This window comes from Arvicola amphibius, chromosome 6 (assembly GCF_903992535.2).
Source record: "Arvicola amphibius chromosome 6, mArvAmp1.2, whole genome shotgun sequence".
In the NCBI taxonomy this organism is placed as follows: Eukaryota; Metazoa; Chordata; class Mammalia; order Rodentia; family Cricetidae; genus Arvicola; species Arvicola amphibius.
Window position 1 is genome coordinate 102,468,860 of NC_052052.2, and position 16,083 is coordinate 102,484,942.

At 39.9% G+C, this 16,083-nt stretch overlaps 1 protein-coding gene across 5 annotated transcripts in view; it reads left to right on the top strand.

Moving 5' to 3' along the window:
* Nucleotides 1–1,334: 1,334 nt before the first annotated feature.
* The window catches only part of Upf2 (UPF2 regulator of nonsense mediated mRNA decay), a 112,494-nt gene continuing 97,745 nt past the window's right edge, over nucleotides 1,335–16,083 (top strand). For 4 of the 5 annotated variants that reach the window (XM_038334142.2, XM_038334145.2, XM_038334146.1 and 1 more), the window contains exons 1-3: nucleotides 1,335–1,403; nucleotides 8,726–9,102; nucleotides 11,500–12,279. In XM_038334142.2, coding sequence (XP_038190070.1) covers nucleotides 8,744–9,102; nucleotides 11,500–12,279 — 1,139 coding nt within the window. In that variant the 5' untranslated portion in view covers nucleotides 1,335–1,403; nucleotides 8,726–8,743. Of the gene's footprint in view, nucleotides 1,404–2,361; nucleotides 2,486–8,725; nucleotides 9,103–11,499; nucleotides 12,280–16,083 lie in introns of those variants that run through there. The other variant, XM_038334144.2, reaches the window with a different exon arrangement.

Consider the following 16,083-nt stretch of genomic DNA (forward strand, 5'->3'; position numbering starts at 1 on the left):
TTTTTTAAATAAGGGAAGAGGCTGGGCGGTGGTGCACGCCTTTAATTCCAGTACTTGGGAGGCAGAGACAGCCAGATCTCTCTGAGTTCAAGGCCAGTCTGGTCTACAAAAACGAGGTCCACGACAGCCAGGGCTGTTACACAGAGAAACTCTGTCTCGAAAAATAAATGATTTAAAAAAAAATAAATAAAAAAGGGCAAAGGCTGAATAAAAAGGAGCCTAGACATTTCAAGAATCCAGGCTTGTTTTGCACCTTTGTTCCTTTGGCTACAGTCCAGCCGGAGCGGAACCATATGCACATCCTGGCAGATTCACAATTTCAACAAAGATCGGCGGTCAAACGTACAATTGCATTCACTTAGGAAAAGGATCGGTCGAGCAGTTGATAACGCATTTCAAAGTCTATTTGGTTCGAGTTCGTATCCTTGTCCCTTTAAAAAAGGTGATTCACTCCATTGTAAAATTTAAAAAGCTTACAGTAGAGGGCTTTGTGGAAGAACCATGTAGGAAAAGTCTTAACTGATTTTCATTCTAGTTTTTCAGGTCCAACACCCACAACTGATCCTAGAAAGTCCCTACGAAGACTTTCAGTCTAGTCTTATCCCTAAGACACCTCTATCTTCCTCACCAGCCATATACTTTAGCTTCTCCAGTTTTCAACTTCTTTAATCTTCAATCTTTTCGGTATTAGTTCAATCAACCTTTGCTTCCTTGAACCTCTTCCTTACGCTTACACCGGGAAACTCCCCGAGAGGCGAGTGACCAAACTTGTCCCCGCTAGCGCTCCGTAATTGTACTGTCCCACCACTCTTCTCCTCCTCCTCTAGTTCCGCCCCGCCTCATTCCGGCCCCCTCCCTCCCCGCGCCACAGGAGAAGGACTTGCGCCTGCGCACCTCCAATTCAGGCGCTTTCCCTTTCCTGACGACCAATCCACTTCCCGCCTCCGGTCCTTGGAACGCTCCTCCCCTCTACCGAGGCCCAGGTTGGAGGCACTGGTCGCAGTCGGCCTAGGCAATGCCTGTATAAAAAAAAGATGCACCTGATGGAAAATTGGAACGAGTCACAGAAGCGGATGACATATGCTTGAAAAGTTAGTATATATTTATCACTTTCGAGTCAAAATGCTGGCCTGAACAAGAACAGAGCCCGGCAACGAGGGTCATTTTGGATTGGGCAATCGTGCGGGCAGCCTTCCCCTTTTCCCCACCCTCCGCCCCGCCCCCCCGGCAGCCCGGCCGCGTTGGTGAGTGGCGGGCGGGAGGGCCGACGGGCGGAGGGAGGAGGGGGAGCTGAGGGAAGGCGGGCCCTCGGCTGCGAGAGAGGTGGGGGGAGGGGAGGGGAGAGCCCGAGCGCTGGAGTTGGTGCTGGGAAACCCGGGGCTAATGTTGACAACAGGCTCTAGGTGAGTCCCAGGGAACCTCCTTCCCCTCCGCTCCAGCGCCGGGGAGGATCTGGCGATGAGGGCTCCCGGCCTGGACTCCTACTCCCTGAGGGACCCGAGAGGCGACTCCGCACTCCAGCTGTCCGGGGGCGGCGAGCAGCGGAGGGACGAGCGGGTTGGACGTCGTTCTCCCGAGACCCCCTCTCCCGGAGGGGCTGCTCAATGTCGGGGGGATCTCTCGGCCGGGCCGGCCCGGGGCTGGCGTGAAGGGCGGCAGGAGAGATGCCTGCCCCACATGCCTGGGCCGGGCCTCGGGGCTGAAGGCGGGGGAGCCTGCTGTGGAGGGGGGAAGGTTTTCGGGGGCGTGGAGGAGTGCGGGGAGAGGCCGGGGCGAGCTCCGGACTCCGGAGGGGGAGCGTGGACGAGGAAGTGGGACGGTGTGGAGGAGCTAGCCGAGCCCGAGAGGCTGCGGTGCAGAGGGAGTGTGGGGCGAGAAGTTGGGGTTAGGGCTAGGATGGCTCCCGGGAATGTGAGTCGCGGCCGGGAAGTGTGTCGGTGGTGGGACACTGAACCACAGCGGGGGTTTGTGGGAGATGCGTGTGCGGGGAAGAGGCTTGGGGTGGACCTGCGGATGGTGGCAGTGGGGTTGTTTGGATTTACTTTCTTTTAACCAGGTAGGCTGGTTAATTCTTCGCCTCTTCCCTGAGGCTCTCAGTACTCTTAGTAGTACTGTTGAACTTAGGGGGCGATCACATGATGATGTTTGATCTTTGGTGAACCAAGCAGCTTACAGGTTTTGGGGTACATATGGTAGCGACTAGCCCTGCTCTTCTAAAAAACTTAAATGTACTGACTGACACGAAAGTAAGACTGTTACTGACCCTTCTCGTTTGTCATAGTTTTTAGGTGGTCATAAAAGTCGCACACATCATCAGGAAAGCCATTTTTGTGCTGTGGTGAAATTTCTGAAAATTTTGAATGAGTCTCATTCAATATATATATATATTCATGGACTTTGTAAAAGAATAAAGTCAGAGACTGGAAGATATCTCTGTGCTGTTCTACCTTTAGAACATTTTGAGTTCAAAATACAGGCTTGAAAGGTAAACCAGCACTCTCTTACTCTGTAGTATTTTCAGAGCAGTCTAATTGTGATTTCATACATAGACCATATGGTACTTAGCAAATTACAGCTTTATTAGGGAAACACCTCCGTTCTCTGTCCTCTCTAGCACACTGCACTGGGATCTGTTTTACTAGTAAAATCGTTTTTACTTACTTTTGGAAGTTTAGAGTATATTTAGAAAATTAAGTAAAATAATACAGACTGAGTGCCAGGGCACTCTTTGAGCTAGAAAGGTGGTTTTGAACCATGCTTTCCTTTTAAGGTTGTCTGAATAAAAGTGTATTCAGCAAAGTAGTTTGTAAGAGTTAATTGTATTTCAGTTTCAAGACCACTAACCTTTTTGTTCTTTATTTTTATGTAATAGTACATGGGAAATTTGGAAACACCTTAGGTTAATTATTTTCTGTTGTTAAAGTTTGAGTTATTAAAGTAAGAATTTAGCATTTTGTTATATATGAGCTCAGTTTAATTTTTTAAAGTTGGCAAAATGCAAATATGTACTTGTTGGGTTCATGTTTCTAGTGTTTATTTGATCTTTAAAAATCCTTTGCGTCTGTGAGTGTAGTGGGAGAGAGATAATTGGGTGGCCACTAAAGCCAGTTGGGTAAACTTGGCCAGGTCACACGGCCTTCCAGCTCTCAGTGTAAAAGCTGACAGTCCTGACTGTAAGGCTCTATCATAGTGTAATAGCCTATTCAGGGTTAAGTGTGAAAGAGAATTGACACTTATTTAATGGCTTTCTTTATGGTAGCTACTGCTCTGTGAGTTTAGTAACTCCTTAAGATATGTAGCCATAGCTCCATCTTATTGGCGAATAATTGAATAAGCAGAGAAGTTAAGTTACCTCATTTCCATAGCTAGTAAGTTACAGAGTTGGGATGCAAATCTGATATCTGACTTGAAAACCTGTTCTGGTCTCACAAGTTGCATTGTTGCCTGCACTTTTGGATACAAATTTGGTAGCTAAAATTTAGCTCTGAGACCAGAACTTAAAGATCTAATTGGGAATCTGGTTTGTCATCTTCTGAAATAGGATTTGTCTCATTTGTCATTGACATTTATCATCTATTAGTGTAGTAGTTCTTTACAGTTAGGTAAATATTGGAGAGTCATGAAAGTCTGGGACCCTGTTAGGCTTATAAATGATGATCTTTCATGGATTTGTCAGATAAAAAGTGAGTTTGTTGATGCTTTAGAAGAATTTAAGATTTAATTTGTAAGCAACACGTTAGCTATAAATTCTGATGTTCTTTTGTTGTCTGAGAATTGTATGTTCTTGTAATCTTTGAAATATCTTGTTGATACTTCAAATCATAAAATTCAACTTTCCTAAAATTTTGTTGCATTTAATGACCAATACCCTTAAGTAAAGTTGTGTTATTACCTTAGACATGTTGCCTCCGTGCTTTCAGCCAGTAAGGTAGAAACATGTAGCAAGTGCTTAACCATTATCAGAGACACCTACTGAGATTCACAATTCTATGACTTGTCATAGTCAAGTGTCTGTGATCAAGTCTTCCATTTCACAGGTTGGTACTCTCACAGAGGGTTCACATTCCAGTTCTATCACCAGCTGTGAAGGCCTTGGTCAAGTTACTTGGTTAAGTCTCAGTTTACTCACTTATAAAATAGGGAAAACAATACCCACCTCATAAAGATTTTAGTATTGAGTGAGAAGGTACATAAAATGTTTAGTGTGATACCCGTAACTGGTTATTGGTGGTATACTGTTAGAAAGTTTATTTTATAGTGTGTTTTGAAAGTTTATTTTATAGTGTGGCATTTTCGCATTAACCGTGGGTATATACTGGAGAATAAGTGAAAGAAAGAAGGGTGCTGAAGGATGTGAAGACTATTACTACTAAGATATCTACATCCTTTCAGTATTCTGGTCTAGGTTGTCTTGCTGGCATAATGTTTTAGTGTGTTCAAGTAAATTCCTTATTTGTTTATACTTTATTATTGCAAATGTTTTAGCTATTAACCTGCAGTTTCTTGCTATAATTTAAATTCTATAGTTGAAAATAAGTAAGAATACTATGTATATCCAAACCACTTACTAAGACACTAAGAAGTTTAAGTAATTTTATACTTTGAAAATTAAATTGTGGTTTTCTTATATGTAACTTGTATATTATTTAGAAATTAAAATAAAAGTATTACCTAAAAATTTATATGAGAAAGCTAATTCTGGGTGGAGAAATGTATTTTTAGGAAACTCCTACGTTTTGGTGAGATATACAGGTTTTTTTTTTCCTTCCAGTATTTGTAGTTTCTAGTTAAGGGTGTGAGTTTGTTTAGTGCTGTTCAAATAGCACTTTTGATGGTGGAAGTGTTCAGTATCTATTAGGCATGGGGAACTGCGATGAAATGTGGTGGTCATGAGGAACTGAATTACAGATTTTATGTTTAAGTGACTTAGTGCTGTGGGTCCTCAGCCAGTGATACTCTTTTTTCCTCAGGAGCATTTCTTAATACCTGGAGTCATTTTTGTTGTCATACTGAGGAGGGACTGTTGCATTACTAGATGGGAGGCACAAAGGTGCTTAGCTGCTTCAGGGATATAGGATAACCTTTGAGTTTTACAAAGAGGCTGGGGATACAGCTCAGTGGTACAGGGCTTACCTTTTGGACAGAAAGCCTGGGTTTTATTTCTATCACTGCTAAACAAAAAACAAAAGAACACTAGGTCCATTCCAAATGATAATAGTGCTGAGGTTTAGAAGCTCCTGGGCTGCAGGCTACCTACCCTATTGACAGATATAGAACAGAATATACAGATATATTAATATATAATACATAATGTTTATATTGCCTGTACTATTGAGATTGTAAGCCTGGTCTAATTTGAGATGGTAAGTTTTTTATTTTGAGTTCGAGACCAGCCTGGTCTACAAGAGCTAGTTCCAGGACAGGCTCCAAAGCCACAGAGAAACCCTGTCTCGAAAAACCAAAAAAAAAAAAAAAAAAAAAAAAAAAAAAGTTTGAAGAGATTATAGTAATGGGGTAAAATTTGTGAATCTTCTATTCTCTGTCCATTGATTTGTAGGTAGCAACAGTTTTTCCTTTGTACTTATTCTCTTGCGTAAACACATCCCATGAATATTGTATAAACAATAAAACAGAATTTTTCTCTCCTCCCTTGTATTTTGGGGGTGCTGAGGGTTGGACCAGGCCACTGTTCATGCTAGATAGCATTCCCCTCTTTGAGCTATGATCACAGCAAAAGAGACAAACTTGCTTTCTTGTTTCACTGCCAAGGATCGAATTCAGAGCCTAAAGTGTGCATAGCACTCTTCTACTGAGCTGCATCTCCAATGTTCAAGTTTCTTATTTCTTTAAAAGCTTAAAAATTATTTACTTATTTATTTAGTGTGTGTGGAGGTCAGATGCCAACTTGTAAGAATTGGGTCTCAGCCGGGCGGTGGTGGCGCACGCCTTTAATCCCAGCACTCGGGAGGCAGAGGCAGGCGGATCTCTGAGTTCGAGGCCAGCCTAGTCTACAAGAGCTAGATCCAGGACAGGCTCTAGAAACTACAGGGAAACCCTGTCTCGAAAAAAACAAAAAAAAAAAAAAAAAAAAAAAAAAGAATTGGGTCTCTCCTTCCACTATGTAGGTTCCTGGAATGGTCACACTTGGTAGCAAATACCTTTACCCAATGAGCCACCTTGCCAACCTATCTTTTTTTTTTTTTTAAGTTAGGGACTTAATCGTATAGTGAAAGCTGGTGTGCAATTCACTATATAACATTAGCGTATCTCTCTTTTTTAACACATTTTTTGATATTTATTGAGCTCTACATTTTTCTCTGCTCCCTTCCCTGCCTCTCCCCGCCCTCCCCTTCAGTCCTCTCCCAAGGTCCCCATGCTCCCAATTTAAACAGGAGATTGTGTCTTTTTCTACTTTCTACTTCCCATGTAGAATAGATCTATGTAAGTCTCTCTTAGTGTCCCCATTGTTGTCTAAGTTCTCTTGGATTGTGATTTGTAGGCTGGCTTTCTTTGCTTTATGTTTAAAAACCACCTATGAGTGAGTACATGTGATAATTGTCTTTCTGTGTCTGGGTTACCTCACTCAAAATAATGTTTTCTAGCTCCATCCATTTTCCTGCAAAATTCAAGATGTTATTTTTTTCTGCTGTGTAGTACTCCATTGTGTAGCTGTACCACATTTTCCTTATCCATTCTTTGGTTGAGGGGCATTTAGGTTGTTTCCAGGTCCTGGCTATGACAAACAAAGCTGCTATGATTATAGTTGGGCACATGTCCTTGTGGCACGATTGAGCATCCTTTGGATATATACCCCAAAGTGGTATTACTGGGTCTTGAGGAAGGTTGTTTCCTAATTTTCTGAGAAATCAGAAACATTGACATCCAAAGAGGTTGTACCAGCTTGCATTCCCACCAGCAATGCACAAGTGTTCCCTTTTTCCCCCACAACCTCTCCAGCATAAGTTTTTGATCTTGGCCATTCTTTCTGGTGTAAGATGGAATCTCAGAGTTGTTTTGGTTTGCATTTCTCTGATGACTAAGGATGTTGAACATTTCCTTAAGTGTCTTTCAGCCATTTTAGATTCCTCTGTTGAGAGTCCTCTGTTTAGGTCTGTACTCCACTTTTTATTGGATTATGTGTTATTTTGGTGTCCAGTTTCTTGAGTTCTTTGTATACTTTGGAGATCAGACCTCTGTCTGATGTGGGGTTAGTGAAGATCTTTTCCTATTCTCTAGGCTGTCATTTTGTCTTGTTGACTGTGTCCTTTGCTTTAAAGAAGCTTTTCAGTTTCAGGAGGTCCCATTTATTAATTGTTTCTCTCAGTGTCTGTGTGTCTATTTAGGAAGTGGTCCCCTGTGCCAATGCATTCAAGTGTACTTCCCACTTTCTCTTCTATAAGGTTCAGTGTGGCTGGCTTTATGTTGAGGTCTTTGATCCATTTGGACTTGAGTTTTGTGCGTGGTGATAGATATGGGTCTATTTTCATTCTTCTACATTTGATGTCCAGTTATGCCAGCACCACTTGTTAAATATGCTTTCTTTTTTCCATTTGATATTTTTTGCTTCCTTGTCAAAAATCAGGTGTTTGAAGATGTGTGGATTGATAGCTTGGGTCTTCTATTCAGTTCTATTGGTCCTCCTGTCTGTTCTTATGCCAATACCAGGCTGTTTTTAGTACTGTAGCTCTGTAGTAGAGTTTGAAGTCAGGGATTGTGATGCCTCCAGACATTCTTTTATTGTAAAGGATTGTTTTGGCTATCCTGTGTTTTTTGCTTTTCCATATGAAGTTGAGTACCGTTCTTTCGAGGTCTTTGAAGAAGTTTGCTGGGATTTTGATGGGCATTGCATTGAAACACTAGCGGGCCTCCTAACTCAGGACAGTTTTCTGCCTTGGACTCCTGGGTATTGCTCTTAATACATGTAAAAAACTTGGGTTAGCTAGGTGGTGGTGGTGGTGGCAGTGCATGCCTTTAGTCCTAGCTCTCTGGAAGCAGAGACAGGTCAATCTCTGAGTTCTAGGCCAGCCTGGACTACAAGAGTTAGTTCCAGGACAGCAAGGCTTTACAGAGAAACCTTGTCTCAAAATAAAAAAATAAATAAAATAAAAGAAGAAAAGAAAAAAACGGGGGAGGGTTAAAACTTACTCATGATGTTTCCAGTTGCAGTGATGAATTATTTTGGAGTTGATTGTGGTTGGAGCTAGATGTGTTTAGAAGTTCCAAATGCTGTGCTACAACTCTTTTGTTATGCTTTAGTTTTTTGAGACTTGGTCTCTCGAGCCCTGGTTGTCCTGGAACTTGTATACCAAGCAGCCTAGAATTCAGGGAGATCTCCCAGCCACTGCCTCTTTATCTTTGCTGAGATAAAAGTGTGTACTACCATGCCTAACCCACTTTTATGCTTGAATATTTTCTTAAATAGAGTATAAAAACCAAACCAAACAAAAATCCTTAGATACAGGAGTAACTAATAATGATAAAACATGGAATGTAACCAACAGTTTTTCTAGTGGTGCCGGGGATTGAAGTCTTGTGCATGCTAGGCAAGGTCTTTACAATCAATACACCCTAGTCCCCAAGACATTTTTCATCACAGCAATATTACTTTTAATGCATTTTAAAATTTTATAGTTGCCAAGCTTCAATGTTTTGTTTTAAATATAATGTCATATCATTAAATAAAAGCCATTCTGCCCACAGTACTGACATTCTTTTACTCCTACAGATTGTCCTGGGTCACATAATGCCAGCTGAGCGTAAAAAGTCAGCAAGTATGGAAGAGAAAGAGTCTTTACTAAACAACAAGGAGAAAGACTGCAGTGAAAGGCGGCCAGTGAGCAGCAAGGAGAAACCAAAAGACGATCTCAAGATCCCTGCCAAGAAGGAGGTCAGTAAAATCCCTGAAGACAAAAAGAAGAAACTTGAAGAAGATAAGAGAAAAAAGGAAGACAAGGAACGCAAGAAAAAAGAGGAAGAAAAGGCAAAGGCAGAAGAAGAATTAAAGAAGAAGGAGGAGGAAGAAAAGAAGAAACACGAAGAAGAGAGAAAAAAGCAGGAAGAGCAGGCCAAACGGCAACAAGAAGAAGCAGCTGCTCAGCTGAAGTAAGAAACCTTAGTTATAGTGTGAAGGAGTGAGAGTGAATGATTGTTTCAGAAGAAATGCTGCCTGCAACTTCTTGAGGTTTGGGAGGATGTTAACTTGTTTTATTAGTTCTCCCAATGAGGGGCATGTTTGAGGTGCTTTAAGTATTGCAGTCTTTAATGTTTTATGAGATCTAGGGTGATCTGAGTTTTTGTTTGTAAAAGCTTTTATCATGGTCATGAAACTTCCCCCTGTCCCCTCAGTGGTAGGGATTAAACCTTGAACCTTCTACATACTAGACAAGTACTCTTCAACTAAGATGTACTTTGCAATACTCTTTACAAACTCTCAGTCTCTCACTTATTATACACACATACACACAAACTATTTTTTAATATGCTTATGTGAGTGTATATATCATGTGTGCAAGTGACCCAGGAGGCCAGTAGAGGGTACAAAACCCCTGGAGCTGTGCTTAAAGGTTATGTATGGGTCCTAGGAACCAAACTTGGTCCTCTGGGAGAATGACAAGTTCTCTTAACCACCAGTCTCAGTCTCTCCCTTTCTGCTTAATTCTTTGTGTGTGTGGTTTTTTGTTTTGTTTTGTTTTGTTTTTTCAAGACAGGGTTTCTCTGTAGCTTTGGAGCCTGTCCTGGAACTAGATCTTATAGACCAGGCTGGCCTTGAACACATAGAGATCCACCTGCCTCTGCCTCCTGAGTGCTGAGATTAAAGGCGTGTGCCACATCCCCTGGCTTTCAGTCTTTCCCTTTTTAATGAGAAGTTTGGAAGGCAGGAATATCCACAACCATAATTCTTAAGAATTTCTTGCTTATTTATTTTCTTCCAAAACTAATTTTTAATCAGACTCAGTTGTCAGGCTTGTGTAGTAAGTACTTTTACCTGCTGACCCATCTAGCTGAAGATGTAATTGGTAAACATATTTGATTTCACAAGTTTACCAAGTAAACTTTGATGTTTATGAGAGGAGGTGGATGTGGCCATGTTAGGATGAGTTGGTTTATTTTGTTTGGACATGTTATTTAGTATAGCCAAAAGGGGGCTTTTGATTGCAGTACTTCAGTAATTTGATAGCTGGACTGTGGTAGTCAGCCTCAGAGGGAGGAAATGGTAAAATAAGGGAATAGAATTTATAAGGGAATAGACCTTGGTGGCTAACTTTAGGAATGTAATCTAATAGTTTATTATGTAGAGGGAATGGGAGAGAAAGGTAAGGAAAAAACTGGTGGTACCATATTTGCCTTACTCCTTATGTTTTTTTTTCTTTTTATTGATGTTCATTTAAAAAGTTTGGATTTTATTTTTATTTATATGAGTACTTTTGCCAGCCTGTATGTCTGTATACCGTATGCATACAGTGTCTTTGGAAGCCTGAAGAGAGCAGCACATCTGGGACTGACATTCCAGATTGTTGTGAGCTGCCTTATGGGTCCTGGGAATTGAGCCTGGGTCCTCTGGAAGACTAGCCAGTGCTTCTAGCTTTGAGTCATCTCTCCAGCCCAGGATCCTCCTTTTTTTTTTTTTTTTTTTTTTTTTTTTTTTTTTTTTCCCAAAGGGCAGTTTTTTATGTAACTCAGGTTGTCCTTTACTAATTATTTGATAAATGCTGGGCATGGAAAAGCAGTTCTTAACAATTCATATAATTGTTTTATATAAATATATATATTTATTTAAATATATTTTATAATGGTTCTTTCTTTCTTTCTTTCTTTCTTTCTTTCTTTCTTTCTTTCTTTCTTTCTTTTTTCCTTTCTCTAGACAGGGTTTCTCTGTAGCTTTGAGCCTGTCCTGGAGTTAGCTCTTGTAGACCAGGCTGGCCTCGAACTCACAGAGATCCGCCTGCCTCTGCCTCCCAGTGCTGGGATTAAAGGTGTAAGCCACCACCACCCAGCTATAATGGTTGTTCTTTAACGGAAATGTTTCTTGTATAAATGTTTTTCTGTTTGCCCAGTGCTTCTGTTAAACATTTGTTATCATTCTCAGGCATATCACTTTATATTTTACATATTGAACATTATGCCTCAATCAGTTAGTTGAACTTACAAATTGGCGGAATGATTAACAATTTGGATTAGTTTAAAATTCTTCTACCACAGTAGGTGTCAAGATTTACTGTGCTATTATTATATCGTCGTTAACAAGATACCCTTGAAAATAATGAAAGAAGTGGTGCATGCAGCTCCGTAGTACAATACTTGCCCAGCATACTTAAGGTCCAAGGTTCTGAAGTTCCGCAAGAAAAAAAAAATAAAGTAGTGGAAGGACTTTTTTGCACCTTTTGTACATCTTGGGTTCTTATACTTAGATCATAGTTTTTCATTGGCTTTTACTCTTAAGTGATTTATAAATGATGTTCCAAAACGTGTATTTTTATTTGTATTTTGTCTTTTACATAGAGAGAAAGAAGAATCCCTTCAGCTTCATCAGGAAGCTTGGGAACGGCATCAGTTACGAAAGGAACTCCGTAGCAAAAACCAAAATGCTCCAGACAACCGACCAGAGGAAAATTTCTTTAGCCGCCTAGATTCGAGCTTAAAGAAAAATACTGCTTTTGTCAAGAAACTAAAAACAATTACGGAACAACAGAGAGACTCTTTGTCTCATGATTTTAATGGCCTGAATTTAAGCAAATATATTGCAGAAGCTGTAGCTTCCATTGTGGAAGCAAAACTAAAAATCTCTGATGTGAACTGTGCCGTGCACCTCTGCTCTCTCTTTCACCAGCGGTATGCTGACTTCGCGCCCTCACTTCTTCAGGTGTGGAAAAAACATTTTGAAGCAAGGAAAGAGGAGAAAATGCCTAACATTACCAAGCTAAGAACTGACTTGCGTTTCATTGCAGAATTGACAATAGTGGGAATTTTCACTGACAAGGAAGGTCTTTCCTTGATCTATGAACAGCTAAAAAGTATTATTAATGCTGATCGAGAATCCCACACTCATGTTTCTGTGGTGATTAGCTTCTGTCGCCATTGTGGAGATGATATTGCTGGACTCATACCAAGGAAAGTCAAGAGTGCTGCAGAGAAGTTTAATTTGAACTTTCCTCCTAGTGAGATAATTAGTCCAGAGAAGCAACAGCCTTTCCAGAATCTTTTAAAAGAGTACTTTACGTCTTTGACCAAACACCTGAAAAGGGACCACAGGGAGCTTCAGAATACTGAGAGGCAAAACAGGTGATTTTCAAATGTTTCTCAGAATTGAGAATTTATTGTGGAGCTCATACTTAAAATGTTTAAAGTCTTCATGCCACTGATAGAACTTATGGAAAAGGTCTTCTTACAGGTGATTTCTTAGTATTCCAGGGAAATTTCAACAGTATCATAGTCTTAAGTACTCATGTGTAAATTTGACTCTTGGATTAGATTTTATTTCTGATTTCAAGAAAAACCTGGCAAGAAAGTGGTAATTTTTGCTTTGTTGATATGTTTTCTTCCTTTGGGGTGTGTGTATGTGTGTGTGTATACAGATATTTACATATTTATAGATATACATATATATCAAAACAAACTCATTAATGTAAATTTTCTGTTTCTGTCACTTTAACTGACCTGCCACTATTTTTCTGTTTCAATGTGTCTCCTAACAGGTTTGCTTTCATTGTTTTATATTTTAAGTCGTCAATGTCACTGCTACTACTTGCTCTTGTAAAGAAAATGAGTCAGTCATTCGTTAGCAGTGATTTTTGAGAGACAGTGTATGAAGTTAGCTGTGAAAAGAGTTGCTGGATAAGTTTTAAAGTGCTTTGATAGGACTCTTCGTGAGGGCTGTTATTTACAATTTGAAACAAGTCATGTATCTGTGGTCATTGGTAAAATGACCCTTTAAGAACCAGTTAAATTATATGCTTAGGGGTCTAGAATTTCTATTGATCAAAAATTAACGAGGAGGCATATTTTTGGCTGTCTTCCTGATCTGCCATGAGGGAGGAATGGTGTAAGTAATTACCCCTGGAAGATGCTTGATTTAACCAGAAAGACAAATCATTGTGTATGACAATAGTACAGGTTCAGGTTGATGTTAGACTATGTGAGAAATCCTAGTGACCAAAGGTCACTCAGATGAGAAATAGACTTTCTGGGCAACATAGCAAAATCATCTCAAAGAAAAAAGTAAAATGGAAGCAGAATTACCATTCTAGTTTATGCTTTTGAATGTTACTTATCACATATTTAAGTTTCTTAATTATAATTTGCATAATGCTCTGTCATTTTCATCCTCCTTTATATGGTCTACCTAATACATTGTAACTGACTTTGTAACTATAACAATTGTTGAGTTGTGTTGTCTTCTTCATGATTTTATTGGTTTCTTTATAGTTTATGCATTTAGTTTTAGCCTTATAGCATCCTAGTAGAGAGAAACTACAGTGATTTAATGCCAGAATGAGCCATGTGTCTCTGATTCCTGACTTCAATTGCACATTTTATGATTGCTTTCTTTTTTCAGGACAACTATCTTCAATTCTACACTGTTTAATCATCTTCAAATACTCTCACTATCTATCCTTCGGACATTCATTTTTGATTCATTCTTTTCTGTGATCAAAATTGCTTTTTTTTTTTTTTAGTTGTCTCGTCATTTGTCTTTTTTTTTTTTAAGGATTTTTTTTTAAATGTATTTAATGTGCACTGGTGTTTTGCCATTCTATACTTTGTGTGAGGGTTTCAGGTCCCTGGAACTGAAGGTACAAACATTGTGAGCTGTATGTCGTTGCTGGGAATTGAACTCAGAACCTCTGGAAGAGCAGCCAGTGCCCTTAGCCACTGAGCCATCTCTCCAGCCCCTTGTCTTTTGTTAGGCCTTTTTTACACTGAAGCCTGATTCTTAAATGGACTGGTTTTTGTTTTGTTTTGTTTTGTTTTTGAGACGGTGTCGCACTAGGTAGCCTTGACTGGCTTCAAGCTTGCTATGTAGACCAGACTAGCCTTGAACACATAGTGATCACTGGCCTCATTCTCCTAGTGCTGGGACTAAAGGTGTGCACTACTACACCTGGTTCAAATGATCTACTTTTAAGGTAGTTCTTTACTTTGAACTGGTTAGTGCAGTGATTTTTACCCTGAATACATATTTGCTGAACTATTTAGTTTTTAATGTGGTATCTCACTGTTTGCTTAATTTAGATTTATTTAGATGATTTAATATGCTAATTAACCCAGTGATTTTTGCAAATGATTTTATGTGTGTTATTAAGTGCTCAGTTTAGTAAATGGGTTGTTTGTTTTGTGTAGCCCTGGCTGTCCTGGAATTAGCTCTTTAGACGAGACTTGCCTTGAACTCATAGAAATTCTCTTGTATTTGCTTTCCAAGTGCTGGGATTAAAGGTATCTGCCACCAAGGCCCAGCAGTAAATAGGTTCTTCTCTACTGGTCTACCTATAGTTTTGATAGACACATTTTCTGTTCATTTATTACTGTGGCCTTTCTTCAAAAACTAAACTGCCTTGATAACAGAACTGTTTTTTTGGGGGCGGGTAGCTCTGTCTGACTGGGAACTCGCTCTGTAGACCAGGCTGGCCTTCCTCTGCCTCCCAAGTGTTGGGATTAAAGGCATATGCCGCCACTGCCCAGCGATAACAGAACTGTTAATCTATAGTTTTAGAGTTTACTTCCAGGGTAGATTGACATTAACATCATGGAAGTCATTTGTCCCAGAATACTTTGTTTACTTAGAGATGCAGTAATTCAGGGATGTGAAACCCCACCACCACCACCTGGAGATCCACCTGCCTCTGCCTCCCAAGAGCTGGGATTAAAGGCATGTCTCACCACTGCCTCGTTGAATGTGAAAATCTTAATAGAAAATATTTGACATCTGGCTTAATAAGTTACTTATGGCTCAAGATAACTTCATTTGCTAATTAACTTCAGTAGTGACAATACAGATAACCCCCACTGAGGAAAAAATTAATTTGGGAAATGGATTAGTGCAGAATCCCTTTCTTCTGAAAGGGTTATTACAATGTACTTCAGAAGTAATCAGTTTTTAAAAGTTTCTTCATTGAAAACATGACCCAGTCGTTGTTTACATGGAGAAAAGTCAGTTATGAACTTTAGTTTCTCTTAGGTATGATATCCTAGAAAACTGATTAATAAACTGGCTAATACTTCAGACTCAAATGTAATTAAATTTTTTTAATTCATTATTCGGTGTCTTAGGAAAATCAAATGTACTATTTTCAGTCTAAGAATCATAAACGCTCTTGGTCATTTTGCTGTTTAAGTTTATAGAAATCACTGTTCTGAAAGCTTATGAAATCTCATTTGTGTGCATTAATGTTTATACTTGAAATTTTTTTGTTGTCTCTTGGGGCCAATCTTACTGTGTAACCCACCCTGCTCTCTAGCTCAAGATTCTCTTTATCTCAACCTTCCAAATATTGATACCAGGTTTGTGCCTCCAGGCCCTGTTCTGTCCAACTAATTTTTAGAAATAGACTGACTCAGAATTTTTGGTGCTTTCTTGGCCAGGCTCAGTGATGTACATACACCTCTAATCCCACTTGGGAGGCAGAGGCATGTCTTGAGGCATCTCTTGAGTTTGAAGCCAGCATAATCTACAGAGCAGGTTCCAAGACAGCCAGGGCTACACAGAAACTCTGTGTCAAAACAAAACAAGATAATAAAAGAAATAAATTCTGATGCTTTCTTAAAGACACTGGAATGAATGGCTATGAGTAACAGTGAGTTTTCTAACTTCTTTTCTTTCCTTCATATGTGGGCCTATAATATATGCATTAATACCTACTACTACTTCTTTTTGTTTTTGTTTTTCAAGACAGGGTTTCTCTGTGTAGTTCTGGCTGTCCAGAAACTTGCTCCTGTAGACCAGGCTGGCCTCAAACTCATAGAGATCCACCTGCCTGCCTCTGCCTCCTGAGAGCTGGAATTAAAGGCTGTGCCGCCACCACGTGGCAGCATTAGTACTGCTTCTTAGCTCTGAAGAATGTACAGCTTTGACTAGCAGTGCAGTTGACT